The 26,150-nt window shown below is 35.4% G+C and overlaps 1 protein-coding gene across 3 annotated transcripts in view; it reads left to right on the plus strand.

Moving 5' to 3' along the window:
* Positions 1-563: 563 nt before the first annotated feature.
* Gabrg2 (gamma-aminobutyric acid type A receptor subunit gamma2) overlaps positions 564-26,150 on the plus strand; it is a 101,896-nt gene continuing 76,309 nt past the window's right edge. For 2 of the 3 annotated variants that reach the window (XM_060363844.1, XM_060363845.1), the window contains exon 1: positions 564-1,206. In XM_060363844.1, coding sequence (XP_060219827.1) covers positions 1,103-1,206 — 104 coding nt within the window. In that variant the 5' untranslated portion in view covers positions 564-1,102. The remainder of the gene's footprint in view (positions 1,207-26,150) is intronic. The other variant, XM_060363846.1, reaches the window with a different exon arrangement.

Consider the following 26,150-nt stretch of genomic DNA (forward strand, 5'->3'; position numbering starts at 1 on the left):
CAAAGATTGCTTCCAGAACATCTAAAAATAAAATTAAGGAAAGCAAGGTCAGGGCTCACAGAAGAAACAGAAGTGCCTCTGCATTGTTAAATCTCCCACTGTTTTGCCCTTTGGTATATATAGGAGCAAGCAAACCAGGGCCCTATTTTATCATCCTTAGTCAAGCACCTACTTCCAAGGAATTGTGTTGGTCAATATTCCAACAGCTGTACTTTCCCCATGGTTTATGCTCTCAGTGTTTTCTGCTTTCCTTCAATTTAACTGTACCAAACCCTTCTCCCCGAAGAATGGTTCACTGGGCACAGATACTTCTTTCTGCCTGTTGCCCCTCCCAAAACAATGCAATTATGATTCAAGATTACATGATTTTAAGATAAGTATTCTTCTCAAATATGGCCAAACAAACCCTTTCTCTAGTGATTCTATTTCTTGGAACACTTACTCATCTCTTTCTGTCCCATAAATGGAAAACCTAGCATGTTGCTACAGGAAAGGGTTAAAAAGTGCTGGCAAGAAATCACGCATGTGTTAATTCTTGCTGCAGCCTCACATCTCTTCCACTTTGACCTCACAGTTAATCTGCATGAGTTAATCAGGCAGAGCCTCTAGTGAGTGATTTTTTTTTTTTTTTATTTCTTTTAAACAAACACACAACAGAACCACGGGAAGAGAGCACAGCCCTATCTAAAAAGAAAGAAATGAAAAGAGAGCAAATAAATAAACCTGAAAGGACGGAACCCCTGGGAGTTCCTGTGAGTGCATAGGGCATGAACGTGAGCGCCTTTCTGTTTCTCTCATTTGCCTCCGTGTGCATCTCTGGGTGTACCATCCCCCTGCCTCAATTATATTATCCTCTCAGACTTGGAAGCTGCTGCCTGAGCTGATGCTTTGATGCTATCTGCAAGCGTTTGTACTGATCTTTATTTCTGCCCCCTGAATATTAATTTTCGAAGCTGGTAGCAATACATCTCCTGAGTGACGGGACCTACTAGAGGCAGGTGGGGGGAGCCAGCATCAAATCATCAGCATAATAATAATACAAAGGGGAGGGATTCTTCTGCAACCCAGAGGCGAGAGGCGAGTGGAAAAAAAAAAAAAAGCGATGAGTTCGCCAAATACATGGAGCATTGGAAGCACAGTCTACTCTCCAGTATTTTCACAGAAAATGACGCTGTGGATTCTGCTCCTGCTATCGCTCTACCCGGGGTAAGATGGGCCGTTTTCAGCGTCGTCGTTTGGCTCTAGAGAGATTTGGGGGAGAAATGTGGTTGTGGAAGGAGAGAGACCACCTCGATTTGAGGACTCTTTTGGGATTTAGGCTTTATAATTTAGGCAAGAGTGAATATATGGGATAGGAGAGAGATGGATGAGAGAGGAAGGACATATTGGTTTATTTGTTAACGAACTAGGTTTTATCTATTTGTGTTTTGTTTCAGAGCGCTAAAGCTCACCTCATAGACTCCGAGTTCCGGGAATAGCATTTGAATTTGCTGCAATCTGATATGAAGTGGGCTGTGCTAGCACACGCCGGCATTTGAGGCCATATTGAAGGCATTTGGGTGGGGGTCTGGAAGAGAAAATTATAAATGTGGTCCTGACGAGCATGAGCGTGGTCTGTGTGAGGGAGGATTGGGGGCGGGGGCGGTGCTGTTTCTATTATACACTACAGTCTTTGGTCCTGCACCTGAGCATTCAGTCAACCAGGTTTTCTATCCAGCCCCATTGACCCGGCAGCTGATTCCCAGATGGGTAAAGACGATTCAGCACCAAGGACAGCAGTCCCGCTAAGGGCCCGGTGGAAGCAAGCAGGCTGGTCAAACCTCATATAGTATCTCTAAATCTACAAAGAACATTCCTGTAGTCAGTCAGGCCAGTGGGCCAAGGACCAGCGCAGAAGCCTACGGACACCTCACCTCACTACTCCTACCTTCGGATGGGAGGGGGTGTCCTGCATATAAGGTAGTGAATATAGTTTAGGAAATATATCACGAATAGTGTTGGCCTGTCTGCAGTCTTGAAAACATGCTCAACTAAATGAATGCAAGCAATGCCAAAATTGTGGAGTATCACGAGTGCTTTACAGTCTTTCTGCATAAAGAAAAGGGGGGAGGAGAACCCCTAAAATTCCTGAGCATGAGTGTTTCCTGAAATGTTTCCTCTAGATTATTTAGAACTTCCAATGACAATAGAATCCCTCCAAGCACACTACACCATGCTTCTGTCCATGGATGTAGCTCTCACTACATTACACTTCCCAACCAAAACTAATGGCAAGCTAGAAGTCCACACTTTCCTGAACATGCCCTTCTGTATTCTCATTTTGAAATAAGGCATGGTAAAAACTACTCCTGTGGTTGTGGCATCCCCAACCTTCAACCAAGGCATAAATCTATGGAAAATATCAAGGCACTACTTCAAAGGCTTTTTTTTTTTTTTTGGAAGTTGATGTAGTAGTTGCAATAAAAATAAGCTAAAGGGGTTGTGGTTTGACTACTTTTCAGTTTGTTTGTAGAAATCTGTACATTTCTCTGACCTTCTTTCCCTAGTGTTTGAGATGGAACATGTTGGTTTTGGACACAGAAGAGATTCAAACAAGGCAAAGAGTAAAAGCTTCCCACTTCACTTTGTAGATTTAGGCAAGCAGTATACTTAACTAATACCCCCTTCTTACTTTTATTGTCTTTTTTCTTTACAATAAACACTGAGTGTAGACAGTTTCATTAAAAACTACAAGCTGAAAAAATTTTCCCAGAAGAGGAGACAAACACGGGGAACAGTATCATAGTAGAACCATTAAAATATTTTCCTATTCAAAATCATTACACATTTCCCTATTCTACATTTTGTGAAAGTTTGTAAAGATTTTCTTGGGAATCAAACACTAATAAATAAGGCCTATCTTCCTTTATTTCTCCGAACCATGAAACCTGTGGAACAAAATCTAGAGCAGACGTTGGAGAATGTATCTTTTCTTCTTATTCCCATTTATTTTACTAAGCAATTTGTAACCAACCGAGTATATTCTCATGTATGGCACCTTCAGTTGTTCTATTTTACTCCAAAATTATTATTTTATTATTGTTTATTATACAATAGTATTTAAGATAGTTTTTTATAAATACAATAGTATTTATAAAATAGTATTTTTTTTAAATACAATAGTATTTAAGATAGTACATGCCCACTTTTGAAATCCACTATCATCAAAAGACTGAAACTTATTATGTACATCTCACAATTATATGAGTAGCCTGCATGAGATTTTTACACATTTCTAAGTGGTGGGATTTATGTGGCATGAGAACTCTAAACAGATATTTTTTGTATCCTCAGAGTATCCTCAAAGTATCCATGGCAGTTTTGGTGCAGTGGGTGTGATAAGAGTTTTATCTGCTGGAGTCCCATACATTTTCTATTTGATGGCTGAGTATAGACAGGGACAAAAGAAGCTTCAGTCTCTACAGTTGGTCCAGATGTGGGAAGGAGGCAGTTACAATACATTTATGGAATACAAAAATACTATGTAGTAAATAATAGTAAAAGAAAGGTATTAAACATTGTAGGAGAAGAAAAGAAACATTTACTGGACAATTTTAGTTTTGAAACTCCAAATAAACCTTCCTTACTATTAAATAACTAAACTCACTAGATTGTTTCAACATAAAAGCAAAATAAATATTAAAACAAAGCATTAGAATGAGCATATTAAAAGCTTATACCTTCCCTTAGAGTGAGAATTTGACAAACTTGAAATTTGCTCAACTTCTGCGCATCTTGTTTACAACTTGTGAGAATCACTTGGGGACTTACTAAAATGGAAATTCCTAAACCACACACTGAATGATTCTGAGTCATGAGGTCTGAGTGAAGGCTAAGAATGTTAATTTTAACAAGTTCTCAGAGCTCTCTTTAAAGAAATAGGCTTGTAGCCTGCCTATTGAGAAAAGTTTATTTATTGTCCTAGTTCTTAGTCATAAATACTTACTTTTCTACAATTTTATTCATCTGACACAGTGAATCAGTTCCATATCCATAAACATTGTAATTGTATATAAGTCAAGAATGTCTGTAAACCACAAATGAAAACAATAAAGGATGTTATTATATTTCTATCCTGTTTAAAAAGTTGGTGAAAAATTTTAACATATATACCTACACAAATGTCTACATAAGTATATTCACAGATTCTATATACACTAATTACATATGTTAGCAGTATGTTTTAAAACAAATCTTAAAAGAGGAGGAGGTCCTCCTCTATCAGGGGACTAGGGAAAGGGCATAGGGGGAGAAAAGAAAGGGTGGGTAGGACTGGGAGGAGACAAGGGAGGGGGCTGCAGAGGGGATACAAAGTGCATAATTTTTAATAAATAAATATATAAATAAAATTAAAAAGAAAAAACAAAATTCAGAGGGCAAAAGTATAAAAAAATAATAAATTATTTTAATATAACTTCATTCTGTCACAGTTTTTTAAACTAGAAAAAGTAAAATACAACAGAAATAACTGGGTATAGTAGGAAATATATATATGAAGAAAGACATTTTATTTTGATTACCACAAGCTATACTATATTTAGAGTGATAGATAATTATTTTCAGAGAATTAGATTGGTAAGAAACAAGTTACATTGCATTTTTATATGAACCTCATTTTTACATTAAAATGATTGTTTTAATATTTACTGTATTTAACTTTGAAATTGTAACATAATTAAATATTTCAACCTTTCTATCACTTCTTCCAAACTAGTTCCTCCTTTCTCTCTCTCAAATTTATGGAGAGAGATTTTTTTAAAGCTAATTTTCTCACAGTCATATATGCATATAAATATTTATTGAATATTAATGTTTATATTTATTTTCTTTCCTTACCTATTGCTGAACAAAATATTTTCTGACCAAGTATTAAAAATTGTGAAAGATTTTTATGCCATAATTATGCTTTATTCATTTTTTAACTTTATAAACTATAACCATTAAGCATTCAAGAAATACTCTTGATTTTTCAGTATAGTACAACTTGTTACTCTTCATTGTTACTCTCCATCCTCACAAATGCTTTACATTGTTTTATCTAGAAATCTACTTTTGTTTTTCATAAGCACATGCTTTGGCTGCTGACATAGGATTCCAAAAAGTTTGCCTTAAGCATCTACCTGAAAGAATTTTAAAAAGAGGATATAGTATGACTCAGACTTTCCTAGAATTCTTCCCTCACCATATTGTAGACCAAACACCTTATAACAGTCTGGGATTTCAAGACAATATTTTTGTTGTGTTGTTTTTAATGTCTCATTATGTGTAGCTCAGACTGGGACTCCTGTTTGGGTTATAGGTTGTGCTCCACACCAACTTAAAACTTAAGTTTTCACTTGAATAATTAACAATATAAATGCCTTTCCACTATCTTAGATTCATTTTGTATTCAACTTAAAGCAATGAATTCACAGAAAATCTAATTTAATGGTAAATTCAAATTGGAAGTATGTGAAGACTGATTGTAGGGACATCATTCCTGTTGTTTGTATTTTGCTAACAGGCATGTCGTTCCTTGTTGGTTATGGCACCTTAGGTTGTCAAGCATAGATGTCTAAAAACTTAAGCATAATGTACACAGTTTAAATATCTCATAAGTCATCTTGTCAAGCCGCCATACTTACAAGATCAGAAGGCACGTCAGCTTAAACCACTGGCATCACAGGTAACAATGATTGATTTAAAGAAAAACCAGTTATAAGTCACACATGCACCCATGCTTGTACACTTACTATGCATATGTCACGTGTTTACTTATTATGCACACGCATCATGTTCTATGAATACACACAGAGTCTCATTTTGTTACTTCTGATTTTTCTTGTTATTCTTCAGCAAACCACTTAATATGTCTACAATTATGTAATCTAGTTTGGCAAGTCTGGGTGACAAAGACTATTCCAATAAGCTCTAGTGAAGAGTAGATATAATTGGCACACATATATTGTAGCTTATGACATCTGCATTTATGACAGAATTAGATTTGAAAGTATGTCTATTTTGTTGCTGATTTTGAAGATGCCTTCTATTTGTTTAATTACCCACTGCATACAACATGCTGGGCATTTGTTCTAGAACATGGCAATGCTAAGTATTCACTGTAACTGAGCCACACCCTGAGTCAAATGGCTCTTTTTCTCTTGACATCAACCTGAAAAAATAATTATAGAATAACTATCCAAATTGAAATTCTGATTGTTTTGATACCCATGCTGCTTGAACTTCCATATTGCTTAATTAAAAATTTTAATCAGTCTTCTGTGAGCAATTTGGTTAAATTGTTTTTGAAAAATCACAAGTATGTACCGTTTCAATGAAGTCTAATTGTACGATATCAGGTATAACATATTTTAGAAAGTCATCTTAAGTCAAAATAGCACTTAGATAAAGTAAAATAGTTAATATAGCAGTTGGGCATGGCAGGTCATGCCTTTAATCCTAGCTCTTGGGAGGCAGAGACAGGCAGACCACTGTGAATTTGAGGCCAGTCAGGTCTAAAAAGGGAGTTCAAGACAACCAGGGGTATTAGGGTATTAAACAAAGAAACCCTGCCACGAATAAACAAACAAACAAACAAACAACAACAAAAACTAAAACAAAAACTTTTTTTTGAGTATTTTTTATTATTAATTACACTTTATTCACTTTGTATTTCCCCATAACCTCCCTCCTCCCCTCCCGGTCCCACCCTTCCTCCCCGTTCTTCACACATGCCCCTCCCCAAGTCCACTGATAGGGGATGTCCTCCTCTCCTTCCTTCTGATCTTAGTCTATCAGATCACATCAGGAGTGGCTGCATTGTCATCTTCTGTGGCCTGGTAAGGCTGCTCCCCCCTCAGGGGGAGGTGATCAAAGAGCAGGCCAATCAGATCATGTCAGAGGCAGTCCCTCTTCCCATTACTATGTAACCCACTTGGACACTAAACTGCCATGGGCTAAATCTGTGCAGGGGTTCTAGGTTATCTCCATGCATGGTACTTGGTTGGAGTATGAGTCTCTGGGAAGACCCCTGTGTTCAAATTTTCTGGTTCTTTTGCTCTCCTTGTGGAGTTCTTACTATTTCCCACTTCTTTTTTTATTTTTTATTTTTTTTATCAGTTACATTTTATTAACTCTGTATCCCAGCCGTGTCCCGATCCCTCATTCCATCCCAGTCCCTCCCTCTCTCCCTCATCTCCACCGTGCCCCTTTCCAAGTCCACTGATAGGGGGGACGTCCTCCCCATTCATCTGATCCTGTTTTGTCAGGTATCTTCAGGACTGGCTGCAAAGCCCTCCTCTGTGGCCTAACAGGGCTGCTCCTTCTTTGGGGGTGGGGAGACCAAAGAGCCAGTCATTGAGTTCCTGTTAGAAATAGTCCCTGTTCCCCTCACTTTGGGAAACCAATTGGTTACTGAGCTACCACAGGCTACATCTGAGTGGAGGTTCTAGGTTATATCCATACATGGTCCTTGGTTGAATGTCAGTCTCAGAAAAGACCCTGTGCCCAGATATATTTGGTCCTTGTGGAGCTCCTATCCTTTTGAGCGCATCTAAAAGACTCTAACTAGCAGTGTTTTCAAAGCAAAGACTCATGACCAAACCTTTGGCAGAGTACAGGGAATCATAAGAAACAAAAACTTTAAAAAATTTTTCAGAGGATTACTTTGGGTCTTAGCATTTATCTATTACACTGTCATTAAATGATATTACATTGTAGTTTCTAGACCTACAGGCTTAGACACCTCTTGCTCTTCAGTGGCTTTATGTATTTAAGAACATATTAAGTGCATACTAAGTGTAGATTCCAAATTAGAACTGTATTTGAAAAAAAAATACATATCTTTTATGGTCATGTATGTGTAAGTAAAAAATAGTTAATTTGCAATTCCTTGACTATGCAGGAGCTACTATGGAATGCCATCAGCATTTAAAAAGTCTTCTGTCCTAAACTGAGCAAACTCACTGGAAAATTTGCTCAAATTTGTTCTTCAGTTTTCTTCCAAAATTCTTAGAAAAGTGAAAAATGACAAGATGAAATTGAATTAACAATACTGTATATTAAAGCAGAAATAACATTAATTAATCAATGTCTAGAAATTTAAACTTCAAATATGTGGATATTAAAGGATGCTATTTTTACTCTCCATCATGCTAAAGCTTATTTAATTAGCCTTGCCATAGGATATCCTAACATCAAAACACTAACCGTTTTGCTTCTAAAAGAAAAAGAAGTTGCAGTTTGTAAGAATTGATTATAGCTTAATCATTTTACTAAAATGTTTATATCAGTGCTCTGGTACCCCCCAATAAACTTGTTAGGTAGATGAGGGAGATAAGACTTTTTCCTTCAAAGAATTGTCATAACAGAGAAGCCAGGTGATTAAAGGGTCAGCCTAGGAACTCTTAAATGTCAGCTTCAGTTAAGGCCAAGATTCCTGTTGTTACATTACTATTATATACACTAGAGAGTACAATACAGCCACCTAAACAAAAATCTTAGTATAAGAAAACACATGGGTTGTTTTGAAATGCAAGAGGCGTCTTCATGCTGCATTCCTGGGGGGAGATTTTCCTTTTTTCTTTGTTCCGTATACTGGAGACTGAATGGTCTTTGAAAAAAAAATTTAAAGCCAATTTTAAGTTACATATTAGTGGCTTAGAGGAAAAATAAAATTTAACTCCAAATTATATTAATCCTTGTCGTATTATGAGAGTATAACTATAGTGGTAATTCTATATCATTATGAGATCTTTGTACAGCTGTACATAGATAAAGTACTACGTAAATGGCAAATAAGAAACAGTGACATTCCCTTCTGCATCCATTCATAAAGAAAACCATAAGAACAGAAAATAGCATAGCAGTGGGCAAACCAAGGGCTGTTTCTAAAAGCAAAGATACTTGGTAGTAATTGAAACCCTACCATGAATACAAGTTCAGTTACACAATATGTCTGTGTAGCAGTGCAAATAGGAAGTAAATTCTGGAATTTATTCAAGCAAATTTAAGTAAACTCTCTTATAAACTAAATACACCATGTCAATATTAATATATATATTTGTGGTAGGCAAAAATAAGAGACAGATGGTATTTTTTGGTAGTTATCAGTCATTTTTTTTTATAAGTAGATTTTGAACACATGCATAAAATACATAGTTGGTGAATCCTCTACATACAAAAATTTGCTGTAAATTATTTGGCTATAGTGATGCATGCATTTAATCTCAGCATTCAAGAGCCAAAGGCAAGAGAATGTCCCTGAGTTCGAGGCCAGCCCGGTTTACATAGTGAATTTTAGGCTAGCCCAGGTTAGCCTAAAAAGACCTTATCTCAAAAACAAAAGCAAGAAAAGTATAAATCAACACAAATCTTATTTATTTATTAAAAGGACAATATTTGAGTTAGATTTGCTGTAGTGTCTGCGTATGGAATTATGGAACAGCATTCGACACAAGATTTGTTCTCATAGAGTCATCAATCTAATGCATGTGGACACAGGTTATGACCTGGACAGTATAGAAATAATCATTAAAATTTAACCAGATACATGGTACATAAGAGAACCACACGATGCTATGAGGGCACGGTGGAGTTCTACTTCTGTGAAAGCACAGAATAAGAACCCGAGATTCATAAACATCTGAAACTCATCTACAAACAGCTAGTCACACAGTTTTAGTATACTGAAATTCTTTTATTTCTTGTTCCTCACAGCTTTAAGTATGATTCTGTAGCAATCCTTCATGCATATAATACAACTATAAATTAATGGGATTTATTTTTGAAGAAGAGAATTATATATTTTTTGAAATATACTCTTAGTATTTAGAAAATAACTATATTTTTCTTTTTTAAAATTTATGTATTTATTTGTTACAGTTTATTCACTTTGTATCCCAACTGTAGCCCCATTCCTCATCCCCTCCCAGTCCCACCCTGTCTCCATCTTCTCCTCCCATGCCCCTCCCCCCAGTCCAGTAATAGGGTAGGTAATCCTCCCCTTCCATCTGACCCTAGTCTATCAGGTCTCATCAGGACTGGCTGCATTGTCTTCCTCTGTGGCCTGGTAAGGCTGCTCCCAGCTCAGAGGGAGGTGATCAAAGAGCCAGACACTGAGTTCATGTCAGAGACAGTCCCTGTTCCCATTATGAGGAAACCCACTTGGAGACTGAGATGCCATGGGCTACATCTGTGCAGGGGTTCCAGGTTATCTCCATGCATGGTCCTTGTTTGGCATGGGGGTCTTTTCTGAGACTGATACTCCAAACATAGAAAATAACTATTTAAAACACAAAGAAAAACAAAACAACAACAAATACAAAGGGCAGTGACTAAAACTACACTCTGTGTATGACACTGACTTGGCTTAGACTAAGTTTGCAAAACTTCAATGCGTGTGTATTTGTGTTATGTAGATTATAATATAAAATACATGAAATAATATATAATAATTCAATGCATAACATACATTAATATAAACAAGGTCTTAAATGCATGGGTAAAACAAGGTTAAATGTATGGAAGTATATATGTAATATATGTGTGTATATGCAAATATATACTTCCCCTGCTTTCACAGTTGACACTCAAAGTACTTTACCAACTGAACTATCTCCCCAATCCCACTTATAGTGACTTCATGAGTTAAAATAACCATGGCCTATAACACATATTATCTCCTATTGATGTATCTTAAGTACGTATGTCAACTGTATTGTATAGTTATTTCCAGAAGTATTAAAGCAAGAACATTTGGACATAGAAAAAACAAAATTAAAGTGATGGAGGCATTCATATTTTAAGTGCAAAAGAATTTTTGTGTCATATAAGAGTACCATAGGGAGTTTTGGTGCCTTGGCAACTTTTATTTTACTTTATTTTTGAATTCCCAATATGTAATATTTTGGTAAAAGTAAGTGCTAATAGTCATATTAATAAATTAACTGCTTTATTAATCCATTTTTTTCAAATAACCCTCTCCAAGAATTTCCCAATCTTTAAATAAATAATTGCTATACTACAAGGGTGGAACCATTTATCAGTGGTCACACATATAGATAGAAAATCTAATTTAAGATACTACCTTTTTATTGGACCAACCATACAGAAAAATTTAAAAATCATTTTTCTTTACCTCCTATCTGTCTCTGGAAAAATAATTTTAATGAATCTGTTTGGTCCCTCTTATATGCTCAATAACAATTCATTTAATAAAATAATGGGAAATACATTCTATTTTCTCTGGAAGATATATTTATTTTGAAAAAAAGATCAAGGAAAGAATATTTTGGTCTTTTCAATCATCTCTTCATTTTAAACTTTTGAATCCATCAACTATGGAGACAAGCCAAGAGAAAACAAACTATAATGAAACAGCTGGGCTATGTATTCTAAGGTCTGATGTAGTCTTTACTAGGATAAACTACGCAATTAAATTTGACAAGATTCATTTATAGCTAGGCATTTACCTACATAATGAGTCTCAGTCACATTATTTATTTTCCCTTTGCCACAGTCACTCATGTAAAAAAGAAAGTTATCCTTCCATTTATGTTTTCTTTGAGAGGTGATTGATGAATAAACTTGTGCCCATTACTTCTGGTCCTAGTTCAGGGTCATTGTCTATTTCCTGTGTCTCTCTTCTTTCATAAATCACTTTCTATACCTAGGTAATACTGTCTTATATTAACTCTAAATTTATTAGCATCCAAAGGTTACACTTAAAAAAACTATAATTACCTTATTTTCTAATTTTCTAGTCCCTTCTTTTGACAGGAGTGAGATAAGTAAACTGGGGGAAAGGGTGTAACTTCTAGAATGGCTGCACTATTTATTTTAAATATATTATTTATGTGAACCTGAGGCTATCCCTAATGATGGGAACAACATGTAAAAGAATGTATGTTACTCTATATGTTTCTTCCATGAATATAACGACCCCAAATAAAACTAGAGAGACATTTATTTTCCAGTAGTTTTTATCAAACTATTGATATTCATTTGTTAAGCAAAATTATTGAATTCATTATTGAGGACAAACTTGGTTTGCTTGTCCTGACAGTCTAGTCTATTTTTGTTAGAATATATGCATTTTATGGTTGGAGGGTACTGGGAAGGAAAAAACTACAAGCTTATATTTTGTAACTCATAGATCTGATCATTGGGGGAAATCATCTGTCACTTAGGTTACCGCATAAGCACGGAAAATACCTTTCCTGTACCATGTTTGCTACCTAACAATTCATCCATGAAACAGTAGAAAATTTCCGAAGCCTGTATATTCGATAACAACTTAGTTTAATCAGTAAATTGTTTAGGATTTAATATATAGATAGGCACCTTTTTATTGATAGCATTTCTTCTGGTTTAGGTGCTTATAGATTTCTTTCTACTTTTGAAATTAGTATTACTTAAATTAAATGTTTATTCATTTCTTTTATGATCATTTGTTTGTTCAATATACTGATTTGAGATACAATAAAAATATTACAAAATATTTTTATTGATGATCTTTTCTGTTTTACTTTTGGTTTTGTTTTTCTTTTCTTTTTCTTTTTTTTTCTAGACAGGAATACTCTGTGAAGCCTTGGCTGTCCTGGACTCTCTTCATAAATCAGGTTGGCCTAGAACTCAGTGATCCAACTGCCTCTGCCTGCTTGAATCCTGGTATTAAAAGAGTGTATCACTGTGTCCAGCTTTATTGTTGAGTTTCTTAATATATATAGCCATAGTCATAGTGTTTCTGGATTGAAGCTAATGGGATAATGTTGCCATCCACATTATTCTAAAAGCATTTTTGAGACCATGCTTTAATTTCTCTTGGGAAAAGTTTTTAAATGCAAAAAAATAGTGATGTAACATTACAATAAATTAGTAGAAGTGTTTCCTACTGTACAACAGTTAAAATTACTGCAAATTTCACAATTTTAGATAGTAACTGTTTTCCTTAATCAAGCAATTATCAATTATCCAAAAGTTAGCAGTATAAAATAGATATATCCTTTTCAGATTTCCCGAGAAACACAGATATGAGGAGCTTAGGTGAGGAGCTGCAGCTTACAGTCTTTAACGTGTGCAATGGAAGTTCAACAGATATCCAAATAAACTATAATCCTCTTTCAAACACTTAAAATGATACAGTATCTCACATGACTTATGCTGTAACTCTGACATTGTGGCAGTAGTCAAAGGAAAAATCCTGTCATGGTCTGTTGAGACTTCTTCATAAAAATAGGGTAGACTATAGCTAAAATAACATGAATGGAAATTGGTTTCTCACAGGCCTGTGGAGATGAGAATCTGAGATTAGCACAGTGTGCTTCCAATGAGAGTGTTCCTGTGGATGACAGAATTTGTATGACACACTGATTGTAATTAGATGCCTTCAAACAACAGGTTCATTTTCTGTTTTCTCTGTATTTGCTATATCAAAGTTTATTATCTACTTCTCATTGAGCCATGTAATCTTCCACATGAAGTTTTCATGAAAGAGTTACCTCATAATTTTAGTTTTTTTTTACACACTTTGATATTTCATGGTTTAAAACGGAGGTCTTCAGTGGATTAATTACAAAACTAATTATTGTTTTTGAAAACAAGAATTGATAAAGAGTCAATATTGAGGAGGGTAGTATAGCTTCTCAGTCATACTGTGTGTCAACACACACACACATATACACATAAACACACACACACACCACTAGAATTAAATAAACAGCAAATAAAATTAACAGTGCCATATATATGCCAGCATTCAAATATTCCTGAAAACATCCATCATAGTTTTTGAGGGTTTTCCAGGTGCTTCTGTAGCAAGTAGGTCATTAATAGTTTGCAAATCCAAGAAAGTTTTTTTCTAAAAATCCTTGTTGTCCCCATGTACAGCGCAATTTCCCTGATGAACAAGCATCAAATCCATCCTCCTTGCAGATGCAGAAGAAGTGAGAGAACAGGTCACTCAATTAATATTCTTTGACTTTTGTTTTTAAGTTATTTTTCAAACTCTTATTTAAGTCTCAAGGAAGGACAGAGGAGAGTTTCAAGTCTATTTCAAATGCAGAAGGTTCAAATAAAGGCTCCATGCTTACTCAGAGAAACCAAAATGTGACACCCTGCTTTTCTGTTAACTTTCAAGAGGATACATCTGGTCTGTTGCTAGTACTGTGACAGGTGCTAAAGATAGAGCTGAATAAGAAAATATGGGTTCATGGTCCTTATATTGTAGAATAAAAACATACCTTTAAAATATAGTGGCTTATTCATATGATGATATAAGCCTACCTTTATAACTTTACTTGCAGCCAATTGTACAACTATATACTGACATGTTTCACTTATTTCTCCTGACTTCAGGAAGTTATATAACTAAGATATATTTTCTTCTCAGTCATCTTTTATACTACACCCAAAAGATTCCATTCATGTTCCTCTGGCTGACATGTCCAAATATGTGTCTCTCAACTCCAAAGTCTTCTGTTGATTGTAAAATGAAAACAAATTAAAGTAGATAAATCCATTCCAACATTCCATGTCCTGGCTCGTCTGCCTTTAATAAATATTACTGTACTCTTGGTACTTGTCTGCTCCTATCTTATCCTTGGCATAACACACAAAATAATAGGTGAATCTTCTTTTTCTCTTGTAGAGAGAAGGCAGACGGGAGCAGAGAAACAATAAGACAGTAAAATGAAATAAACAATGAAACTTTAACATTTCAATAGGTTTTTAAAAACATTACAATGTGTCTGAAAGTTTGTGACATTATTAAAACTGAAATGAAGAATTTACTTTTCATAGGATGCTCAGGCCAAACCACTGTGACCAATGAATAGGAAGTTGTAGTGATTTATTTTTAAAGTAAGAGAAGTTGAAACTATTAGGGGATAGAAAAAACATCATACTTACAATTAGAATGTTTTTGAAAAATAGAGAATATAAGGACCTTAAAGAGATAGTTTTCTGACATAATTTGAGCACTAAACTAAATCCAGATCTTTGGAAAGTGTAACCAAAGGTAGAAAATCCAGAAGAAAGAATTTGGGGGGTGTGAAGCTGCCTGCCTGTGCCCAGACTTAACAGCCATAGTATGAACTTAAACCATAGCTCAGGTAAAGGCTTTACATTGGCGAGAATACTTCAGGACATCAATCTTATTCTAAAAGAGACACCTGCATATCGTCTGGAGAATGATGAATTCTGTAGTTCAGACATGAGTTTTCAGTCACTTGACAATAACTTACTATTGACTTCTTGCTGTCTCAGCAATCTCATCTTCTATTCAAACAAAAATCATTCAGTTCTCATAGCAGTCCAGTTATCTCATACACAATTATTTATAGTGGTTATAAATCTCTCTCTATAGATATTTAACTGGCCTGTTTATACAAATTTTTACAAATCATGGTACTAAAACTATAGCATTGAAATGGACTAAAAACGCCTCTTAGTTACAAAAATTAATTTTTATTAATTTAAAAATTTACAATTAAAAAAAATTCTAGGGATTTGTCATGGAGAGGATTAGCAAGTGTGTCTTTTTCTTTTTAAACCTGTAAAGTTTATCAGTGTGGACTGAAATTAGCAGAAGTAAGATACATCTATGCTGCAGACTGTCTTCTTAAAACTGTGATTTGGGCCAGATGCATTTTTTTGCAAATCCAGATTCTCATATTTCTTAGTAGTAACCAATGGCCCACTGCCTCTTGACTGTCATGTTAAAAAGGTCTGGAGTGTTTTGACCCTGCAGGTGACTGGCTTCTATAAACCTCAAAGTTAAGGATGTCATCAAATAGAACCTGAAGCCTATCCCCCTGCTTAGCTGCCACCTGCTCACCTGCTGTTCACAACAAAGTATTTTCAAATGCCCCAGTTTGTGACTTTCTTTTGCTTTTTAGATGTACAATATTATTAATTTGGAATGGCTCAATGCCTCTAACCTTATGCCATTGTAAACTTTCTCAACTTATTAAGATATGAATTACAAAAACCGTCTTTCCTTAATATAAATTTTTATTGTTCAATGAAATCAACATGATGGTTTAAAATATGTTTAAACTTAACCACATAAAACCGTTTCCACACAAGAACAGGGTGTTTGGAAAATTGTGTTCTTGGGACATTGTCACTCATATTTATGTGATACGAGTTCTTTCTTCTTGCTGAGAGCAGGGGTATATTTTAACATTGCTGAAATTAACCTGCATGCAGAAGTACAAGGAAATGTTATTTGCTATCTAAACTCCAAAAAGTACTTAAATTGTCTAGCAAATTCACAAAGCCACTGTACTACTTCAGTAATAAAATATTCATTGTTAACCCTAGAAACTAAGGGGAAATTTAAGGCCAATCTGATCCTTTGAAATTCATCTAAATTTGTAAAATATAAAACACATAAGAAGAATTCATTGGAAGGGGGAGAAAACAGGGAACATGACAGGAGCCTATCACAGAAGGCCTCTGAAAGGCTCTGCCCAGGATATCAAAGCAGATGCTGAGACTTATAGCCTAACTTTGGGCAGAGTGCGGGGAATCTTATGAAAGAAGGGGGGAGTTAGAAAAACCAGGAGGGGACAGGAGCTCCACAAGGAGAGCAACAGAACCAAAAAAAATCTGGGCACAGGGTTCTTTTCTGAGACTGATACACTAACCAAGGACCATGCATGGAGATAACCTAGAATCCCTGCACAGATGTAACCCATGGCAAATCAGTATACAAGTGAGTACCCTGGTAAAGAGAACAAGGCCTGTCTCTGACATGAACTCAGAGGCTGGCTCTTTGCTCTCCTCCCCCTGAGGGGGAAATAGCCTTACCATGCCACAGAGGAAGACAATGCAACCACTCCTGATGAAACCTGATAGACTAGGATCAGATGGAATGAGAGGAGGACCTCCCCTATGAGTGGACTTGTGGAGGGGCATGGGAGGAGAAGAGGAAGGGAGAGTGGGATTGGGAGGGGTTGAGGAGGGGACTATATGGAATACAAAGTGAATAAACTAATTAATAAGAAAAAGAAGAATCCAAAACTCTGAGCTTTAGTCATTAGGTAAATGCACAGTTCAAACACAGTAGGCTTACACTACAGAGGTTTTAGATGGTGACATCAAAATAACTTTGTTTGACTGTCTTTGAATTTGGTATATTTAACTACATACCTGGATATTTGCAGATATTGTATGGAAATTAAAAACAAACAAGCAACACAACAACAACAACAAAACACATGCCAACCATCTTTTTCTTAGACCTGCTTTCAGTGACCTTCAGACTTTATTAGCCCTGAGACAGTTTTGGCTTTCAGGGACAAACTGTCTGGGAGGGCACACAGGTTCTCCTGTCCCTCTATGGCTCTTTTATAAACATATGGACTGTGTGTGTGTGTGTGTGTGTGTGTGTGTGTGTGTGTGTATGTATGATTTTATTCCCATTTTCATTTTATTTCTGATAGAAAAATAAAAGTTATATCAGTTTCTTAAAATAGTGTGTGTTGTGGAAGAAAATGTTCATCTTTCCCACAAAACATAGAGAATTAAAATTGAAGAGAGAGGCATTTCAGTAGATTTAACCTTAATGTCACGTTAGATGCACTGGGAGAAGGATTAGTCATGCTCAAGCTCAGAGAATTTTGTAGAATTGTCTTCCACATAAAGTGTTGCCTTTCTCTGCTTGCCCAAGTGTTTGTCTCCACAAATACCTTAACACTTCTTTGTCTACCTTCAGCCGTGTTTTCTGTGTGAGTCTCAAACACAAGTTGATTAAATGAAGGATGAGAAAATGTAAACCTATAAAGCATCCTTTTTGAAATTCAGGCACTTTCATTGATTTCACAACTAAGAGACACCTAGAAATGTACATATTGAATATGTATTTTATACTTTAGATATATTTCATTTTAATTGTAGTGTGTGTGTTTTCATTTGACTACACATGACATGGATGCCAGATGTATAAAGTTCCCTGGAGCTGGAATTACAGGCAGTTGTAGCTGGCTGATGCGGGTGTTGGACTCTGACTCAGGTCAACTGGAAGAGCACTATATCTTCATAATGACAGAACCATTTCTCTACCTCATTATTTACTGATTTTTTTTAAAGCCAAGTACTACTAGTTCTGTGTAATTTTATATTCTCAGTAAATTAATTTAAAATAATAAAACCAGAACAATGTTGATACATTTTAATTAACTGATTTTTGTCTATTAGACAAGTTGATTTTGTTATTACTTTCTTTACCAAGGAGATTACCCAACTGAATACAATGGGTAAATGCCAATTACAGACAACTGAGAGTTTTACCAAATATGATTATATATGCTGGAGGAAAATTAAGAGCAAGCAGTATATCTTCCTAAATATGTGTTTTAATGTCTTTTTATACTATGTATAAATGACATTTCAAGTTGTTTGTTTCCCCAGAAATGACTTCAAAGATTTAGATCAAATAGGGACTGTCTTAATAGGATACAAATATTAAAAGCAATGATTTTTTTTTGATTGGCAGTATATTTTGAGTTGCATGTTTTGACTTTGTCTTTGATCAGTTAAACCACTATTGAAAATGATTTTCCTCCATCATTTGTATTCTTATAAAGACCTCCAAACAATTTTAGTATGCAGGATTAAAAATGATTTGTCTAGACCCTGTCTGAACATCTGTTGTGGAGGCAGTAGCATTATGCAGTCTTAAGTACCATAGTTAGCATATATAAAGAAATATAAATTATTTTGCCTTCCAAATAATTCTTGGTGGTGCATATAATCACACCCCTCTCTGACACAAACTTTTATGACTTACGTATAATTATTCTTAAAGTTAACCTTTTATTTCCACTGTCAGGACAGAGGAAGTCATGCAGAATCTGAGGATGGGCTATCGCTAGATTGCTAGCTTAGCCTCCAAAATAAATAAATAAATAAATAAATAAATCCTGGATTTAGTCCCTAACATAATAGCTAAAAAAATAAAAATAAAATAAGATAAAAATAGTATGTTTTATCAGTGTTCTAAACAAGGACATTGAAATGTTCTTATAAATAAATGGGTAAGTAAAACCCTGCTTACTCAGTAATTGTCCGCTTATATTTCATTCTAACTATAATTGATATCAACTTTTTTATATCCATCTTATAAGATCACCATCACAGTTGAGATGACTTCAGAATTTGTTGCTTGCTGTGGGCTTGAGCTTGTGCTGTTGTGACCTGAAACCTATTTCTAGTGTATGTCATGGACATCATTTGCATTTTCACACAGGCATGGTTGGCATTTAATGAAAAGAACAGTGCCTGGTAGGAGATAGAGTGTAATGGGCCGTTCATCTGCATATTAGATTTGATTGTTTTATAAGAACATTAGGAGAAATTTAATTTATGATTTTTACTAATTTTACAAATAAACGCTCTTATTGATCCATTCACTATTTTAAAACAATGTTAAATGGACAGTGTAGCAAATGCCAGGTTCTTGGCTGATTTTGGAAAATGCTATGGAGATCAGAAATAGCTCATTGTGGTCTAACTTTCCTGTGCCTAAGTTTTGAGGTTAAACATGGTTATTTCAAGCTGTCTTTGTTTTGTTAAACAAAATGTAAAAAAGTACACAAGTCATAATGAAATGGGGTATTATACAAAGGAACAAAAACTATGTCTTTGCCAAACAATTCTGGAAATGAAAGGATTGTCCCAAATCTAGGAAATAGCGTTGTCTACTTTACCAATCTGTCTTCTCTCCCTTGTCTCCAACTAACTTCTGTCCTTGTTTTAACACTATAGTTATTTTATCCTCCTGTCATTAAACTTTGTTTTGCATCTTTCATTCATATGTTCTTTTATGTGCAGCATGTTTTACTTGGGTTTCTATTTTTTGAATGTATTAACTTCATTGACATTTTGTGCATTACATGAAGATGCCATATTTTATGTACCAATTCTGTGGTCAGTTTGGATTCTATTCATTTCTTTCTATGGTCAACATAGTAACAGGTCTACAGATCTTCTTATGCATGTCTTTTAGAAGATATGTGTATATCTATCTTTATGGAATAAAACTGCATGTGGGATGGCTACACTATAGAATTTACAGATAGCCCATGACAGACAGAAAATTGCAAAATATTTTCATTTTAAAGGTATATGAAACCTAATCAGTCCATTTCATCCCACATTTCTTTTTTATTTAATTACTTTTATTTTTAAAAATTACAGTTTATTCCCTTTGTATCCCACTGTACCTTCCTCCCTCTTCCCCTCCCAATCCCACCCTCCCTCTTCCCCACCCATGTCCCTCTCCCAGTGCACTGATAAGGGAGGTCCTCCTCCCCTTCCCTCTGATCCTGTCTATCAGGTCTCATCAGGAGTGGCTGCATTGTCTTTGTCTGTGGCCTGGTAAAGCTGTTCCCCCCTTGGAGGGAGGTGATCAAAGAGCAGGACAATCAGTTCCTGTCAGAGACAGTCCCTGCCCCCATGACTGTGGAACCCACTTGGATACCGAACTGCCATAGGCTACCTCTGTGTAGGGGTTCCAGGCCATCTCTATGAGTGGTCCTTGGCTGGAGTATCAGTCTCAGAAAAGACCCCGGTGCACAGACTTTTTGGATCTGTTGCTTTCCTGGTGGAGCTCCTGTCCTCTCCAGGTCTTACTATCTCCCACTTCTTTCATAAGATTCCCTGCACTCTGCCCAAAGTTTGGCTATGAGTCTGGAAATCATGAAATTTGCAGGTAAATGATGGGAAGCGGAAAAGATCATCTTGAGTGAGGTATCCCAGAAGGAAAAAGACACAAATGGTATATACTCACTCATAAGTGGATATTAGACATATAATATAGGATAAACATACTAAAATCTGTACACGTAAGGAAGCTAACCAGGAAGGAGGACACTGGTTAAGATGCTCAAACCCCATTGAGAAAGGCAAAGAGGATGGACATTGGAGGAGGGAGAAAACAGGACAGGAACCTACCACAGAGGGCCTCTGAAAGGCTCTACCCCGCAGGGTATCGAGGCAGATGCTGAGACTCATAGCCATATTTCTTTTGAGAAGAGTTGAAGCAAAATAACAAGAAACCATGGCAGAAGAGTTGTCCCAAAGCAAATGGATCACTGTAGTCATCATAAGATGTAGGCTGATTGCTATTGTCCTGCAGAAACTCTTTTTTTCTTTGCTCGTATTGAGGTTGCCTTCATGCCTTACTCAATCACCTTCTCACACATTCCAATCTTCCTTTGTGTTGAGAATATTGGCATGAACAGCCATGCTCAGCATAAACCTGTTTATTTCAATACACAATTTAAAACCTCATCAATGAGCATTGAAGACCATCCTACCTCTGCCATTATAATCATTTATATTTCCAAATTAATCAGGAGGTTCTGACACTTATAGTTAAGATTCCTTTCAGCTAATGAAACTTATCTGTGACTGGATGTTTCATTTAATGTGCAGGACTATATGTGTGATAATTGATTCAGCCAAATAGACACCCTTCCTAATAGATACGAACCTAATTCCAAAAGCTGAACTATATGGGAGGTTAAGTCATTCCAAGCTGGGCAATCTGCTCTCAGAAAGATCTATATGCATGCATGTTTAATACACATTCATTGATCCCCTTCTTAGCAATGACTATGTAGTTCAGTTACAGATCCTCCCGAGAGATAGACACATGTACAGACTACTGAAGGCTCTACAAATGGAACTGCTTTTGTCTTGAGTCCACTATTCATGAAAGCCAAGGTATTCTTCAAGAGCTCCAATTATTCTAGAAAACAGGATGGAGTCCAAGATCCCCGTGTTATGAACTGATTCTCCTGTACTATAATCTGATCTAAATGCCTCTATTCTATCGGCCCATGACCATTCTACTAAATTCTCTTTTCAGCTGCATCCTCATGGAGGAACTGGCTTATACAACTGCCTTGCTCCTATCAGTGTATTGCTTTCCAAAGGCAACACAGATTGAAATGAAGTAGTTGATCACATCCGTTAAGTTAAACTGCAAGGCTCGCTGTTATTCCCCAGCATGAACAAATCAAGCAATTGTCCACAATGTCAGGTTTATGAAATTTGAACTTTATTAACTTTGTGCTGATAGTACCATATTGTTCAGTGTGCTCAGTTATAAATTAATTTATCCTTCAAGAAAAAAATGAGCAGGAACTATCATTCGTGGTCTATGATCTTTTTGTTGTCTGTTTGATGACTGCACGTAGAGCAGCAATTCTCATGGTGTGGACTGCACTCTTTCGGGGAAGCTGAATGACCCTTTCATGGGGGTTTCCTAGGACCACCTGAAAACACAGATATTTACATTAACATTCACAACAGTAGCAAAATCACTGTTCTAAAACAGCAACAAATGGTTGGGAGTCAGCACAACATGAAGAACTATATTAAAGAGTCACAAGGTTAAGAAGGTTGAGAACCACTGACAGAGGATTCTTTGATTCCAATTTTTTTTTTTGGCAGCATAACAATTCCATATTGTTTGAATCTGTGATGTATAGCCTGCAGTTTGGAGGGTCCCATGCAACAAGCACTCCTTTCATGTAGAAGGAGATGAAGACTTCCCCTATCAGTGGGCAAAAGAAGGGGCATATGGGGAGAAGAAAGAGGGAGGGTGGGATTTGGAGGACACGACAGAGAGGGCCACAGCCGGATCAAAATTGAATAAATTGTAATAAATGATGACAAAAAAAAAGAAAATTATCAAACACCTTTGATCTAAAGCCATATTTCTCAGCTGACTGCTCACTCAGAAATTAATACATATTAAATAAAGTAGATGAGAAATGCTAAAAAAAACCTTACACATTGTTATTTTGTCAAACCAAAGTGACTAGTGGTAATCATGAATGAGTACAGTGATTTCTGAAAGATGGAAGTTATACAGACATCCATGTTTTCAGCACAAAAAAAGAGACACATTGAAGTGTTTGAAGTGTTTTTCCTGTAACACAACAAATGTTTAATAGTATCTATTTTGCTATTGTTATATCCATGATGAAAAGCAAGTATGCACCCAGCAACACATAGCATTTATTCGTAAGCTAATGAGATGGCTCAGTGGATCAGTTAAATATCTCAGTTCTGATTTACGGAGGCTACAGAAAGCCAGATGTGGTAAAGCATGGCAGAGGTAGTTCTCCATCCCTAAGGATAAAGTTAAGAGAGCAAAACCTGCAATGTGCAATAACTTCCAATAGAAATAATTCAAAGCTGTCACTTTTCTGATGCATATGACCTTTGGAATACACAATGACATGCTAAATACCGTGCATGTGGATTATTGTGTCCATAAAATAAACTGGCAACCAGTACTAACATGACGTTATGCAACTGATTTTTAAATTATGTTAGTAGTTTAAAAGTACTTGAAGCATAAAAATAAATAAAATTATTTCATTACTTTCTTTGAATACCTTACCTGTATTAGAGAAAAAAAATAGAGGATGCATTTATCAGGCAGTGAGTATCAATAGAATTATAGACAGCTCAATTAAGGAGCAAATACATTTTAATTCTTGTCCAGCTGTCTGTTCTTTTATGCTTGGTGGGTATAATAAAGAGACTCCCTCCACTTAATCTGGAGCTTTAGTAAGCCTATTAGAATATGACATAGATGAATATATCAAATTCCATAAAATAACCATTATTCACAGCAAACACGCCAAATACATACCAAAGTCAAATGTTTAGTCTTTTATGTATTGTACCTTTTTTCTATTTCTAAATAGCTCATTATCAGTTTTAAGATGACTTAATGTTTATAGTGATGTTTTAGTCCAAACCACATGGGAAAATATATCTATCTATCTATCTATTTATCTATCTATCTATCTATTTATCTATCTATCTATCTATCTATCTATCTATCTATATAAATAAATAAATAAAAATGAATGAATAAAGAAATAAAAATGAATGCTGAGATTTATGACACAGAGACAGATACAAATGACTAAGATAAATTGGAAATATGAGTTTATTGAAGAAATTCCAATGATTAAGGAATTAGTTAAAGAGCCTCACTTATGACTATATATGGATTTTAGAGTTCAGCATTTTTAGAATATCCTTGGAGACTCTTTATATTACGAGGTCACAACCCTTGGCTAGATAGCCCTATGGCAACCTCTTTAAGCTTTTCAAAAATGAGAAGACCAAAGGTTTGTAGACACTCTTCTACAGATACTTTCATTCAGGTAAATTTTTAAAATTTTTAAAATTATGATCAATTAATTTAAGAATAATTTTGATTATATTTATTTTCCTCTATAAGGAAGTATTTATAAATTAAAAGGAACCACAGAGTCATGACACTAAAAAGTACCCAGGGAATTCCTAACTGATTCCTCAACTTAGATTTCTAAGTTTATGTTTGCTTTTAAGCCACACAGCAGTGAAATGGATTTTCTTAAATCATTATCACTCCATTTGGGCCCCGGCATGCTCATGGGATGCCTCATTTGTTGGTCAGACATTATTATACCCCATCTGTAAATCAGAAGTCTTACCTTCAAAGACCAGAAAAAAAAATTAGCCTACCATGAACAAGGTTTTTTTTTTCCTGTTTTTTTTTTTTTTTCTTTCAGACAAATTTGGAAATGATCCCAGATCATGCATCATCCCCTTTAATTTAGATCTCAGTCGAGAGAGCTCTGGAGAAGCTAAAACTCATTTATTTATAATATAGGGGCTCATTATTTTTCTTCTTGGAAAACATCTGTTTTTAGTTCTTCTGAAGTAATGTTTGGTGAATGCCTTGAAGCAGTATCTATGGATTCAGGCTTTAGTTAGATGTTTGTAGTCATTATGATAAACCTGGCAGAGCTCACCTCATCATAATAATTATGATGGACCTAAGCAATAAGTAAGCCTCTTGTTTGTATACAGCGTAATATGGGCTCAGATACTCCCTCATGCTTAAAGATGAAAACATGATTTACCAGGTTTGAATAAACTATCCCAGGTGATGAAGTGAAAATGGACATAGAAGACAATCCAGAATTTTCTGTCTCCTAACTAATTGCTCTAAATTTATTTGCTGTATTTTAATTTTCAATGTCTATTTGGGCACTTTGAAGTGTGGCTATAAAACTACCACTGATAAATTTATTTTAAATAATCAGTTAGGTTTTTGTTTTTGCAAATGACAGGAAAGTGATGATACTGAGAAAATTATTTAAGTTTAGTAAAGCATCTCTTCTCTACAGGCATATTTCATTTTTTACATTAAGTGATTTTTTTATTCTACTTGCTAGACAGTAAAAGTAACAACACAGTGCTTAGAATATTAATTTCTTAGTGCTAGAAGTTTTTAATAATTAAATTAAATCACTTAATCATCATCTTCTTATATTACAGAAAATAGAATCCTTTCATATGTCCAGCAGGAAAAAAAGAAAGGAGAGGGAGACAGAGAGGGAGAGAGAGAGATATTAAGACAGAAACATTTTAAAGGCACTTTCACACTTGCATGAATGGTTATCATATTAAAATACTATCAGGATTAGGTTTGATGGGCCAACCATATTCTTTCTTCATGAACTAAATAACTTGAAAATTTGTCTGCTAGAAAGCCTTCCCCCATCACACAAGTAAGATCTGGGTCAAAGGATTAGAGCTCCATTAGGCAATGCTTAACAGTGCTTTGATGAAATGAAGAATTGAGCCCCCAGGGGCAATTTTCTAGCAGAATGCTGGTCTAGGCTGTAGTATGGCCTTTCTTTGGAAAGCAGGGAAAACAGTACTGCCCTATCCCATCCAGGGAAGACGCTCTGGAACAAACACTTGTCTGAAGCAGCTATCGTCATTAAAACACAAGATGTAAAAAGGTGTTTTTGGTACATGCTTTGTTCATGTATTTTATTTTCTATAAATTTTTGTTTGAGAATCATAGATGTTTTTATTATATTTGTATCATTTCCATGCTTCCAAAAACTTCATTGCTTGAGAATTTTATATATGTATACAATAATATAAGATCATATTCACCCATCCTTCCCCTTGTTCTTCATGCTGGAACCCCCCCCCCCATTGCATACATTCCCTTCCCAACTTCATGTTAACTTTTTTTTTTAAAAGTAATTGCCTACAAAGTTTAATTAGTTTTTCTCTTGTGCGTTTGGATATGA

The sequence above is a fragment of the Meriones unguiculatus genome, chromosome 11 (genome assembly GCF_030254825.1).
Source record: "Meriones unguiculatus strain TT.TT164.6M chromosome 11, Bangor_MerUng_6.1, whole genome shotgun sequence".
NCBI classification, from domain to species: Eukaryota; Metazoa; Chordata; class Mammalia; order Rodentia; family Muridae; genus Meriones; species Meriones unguiculatus.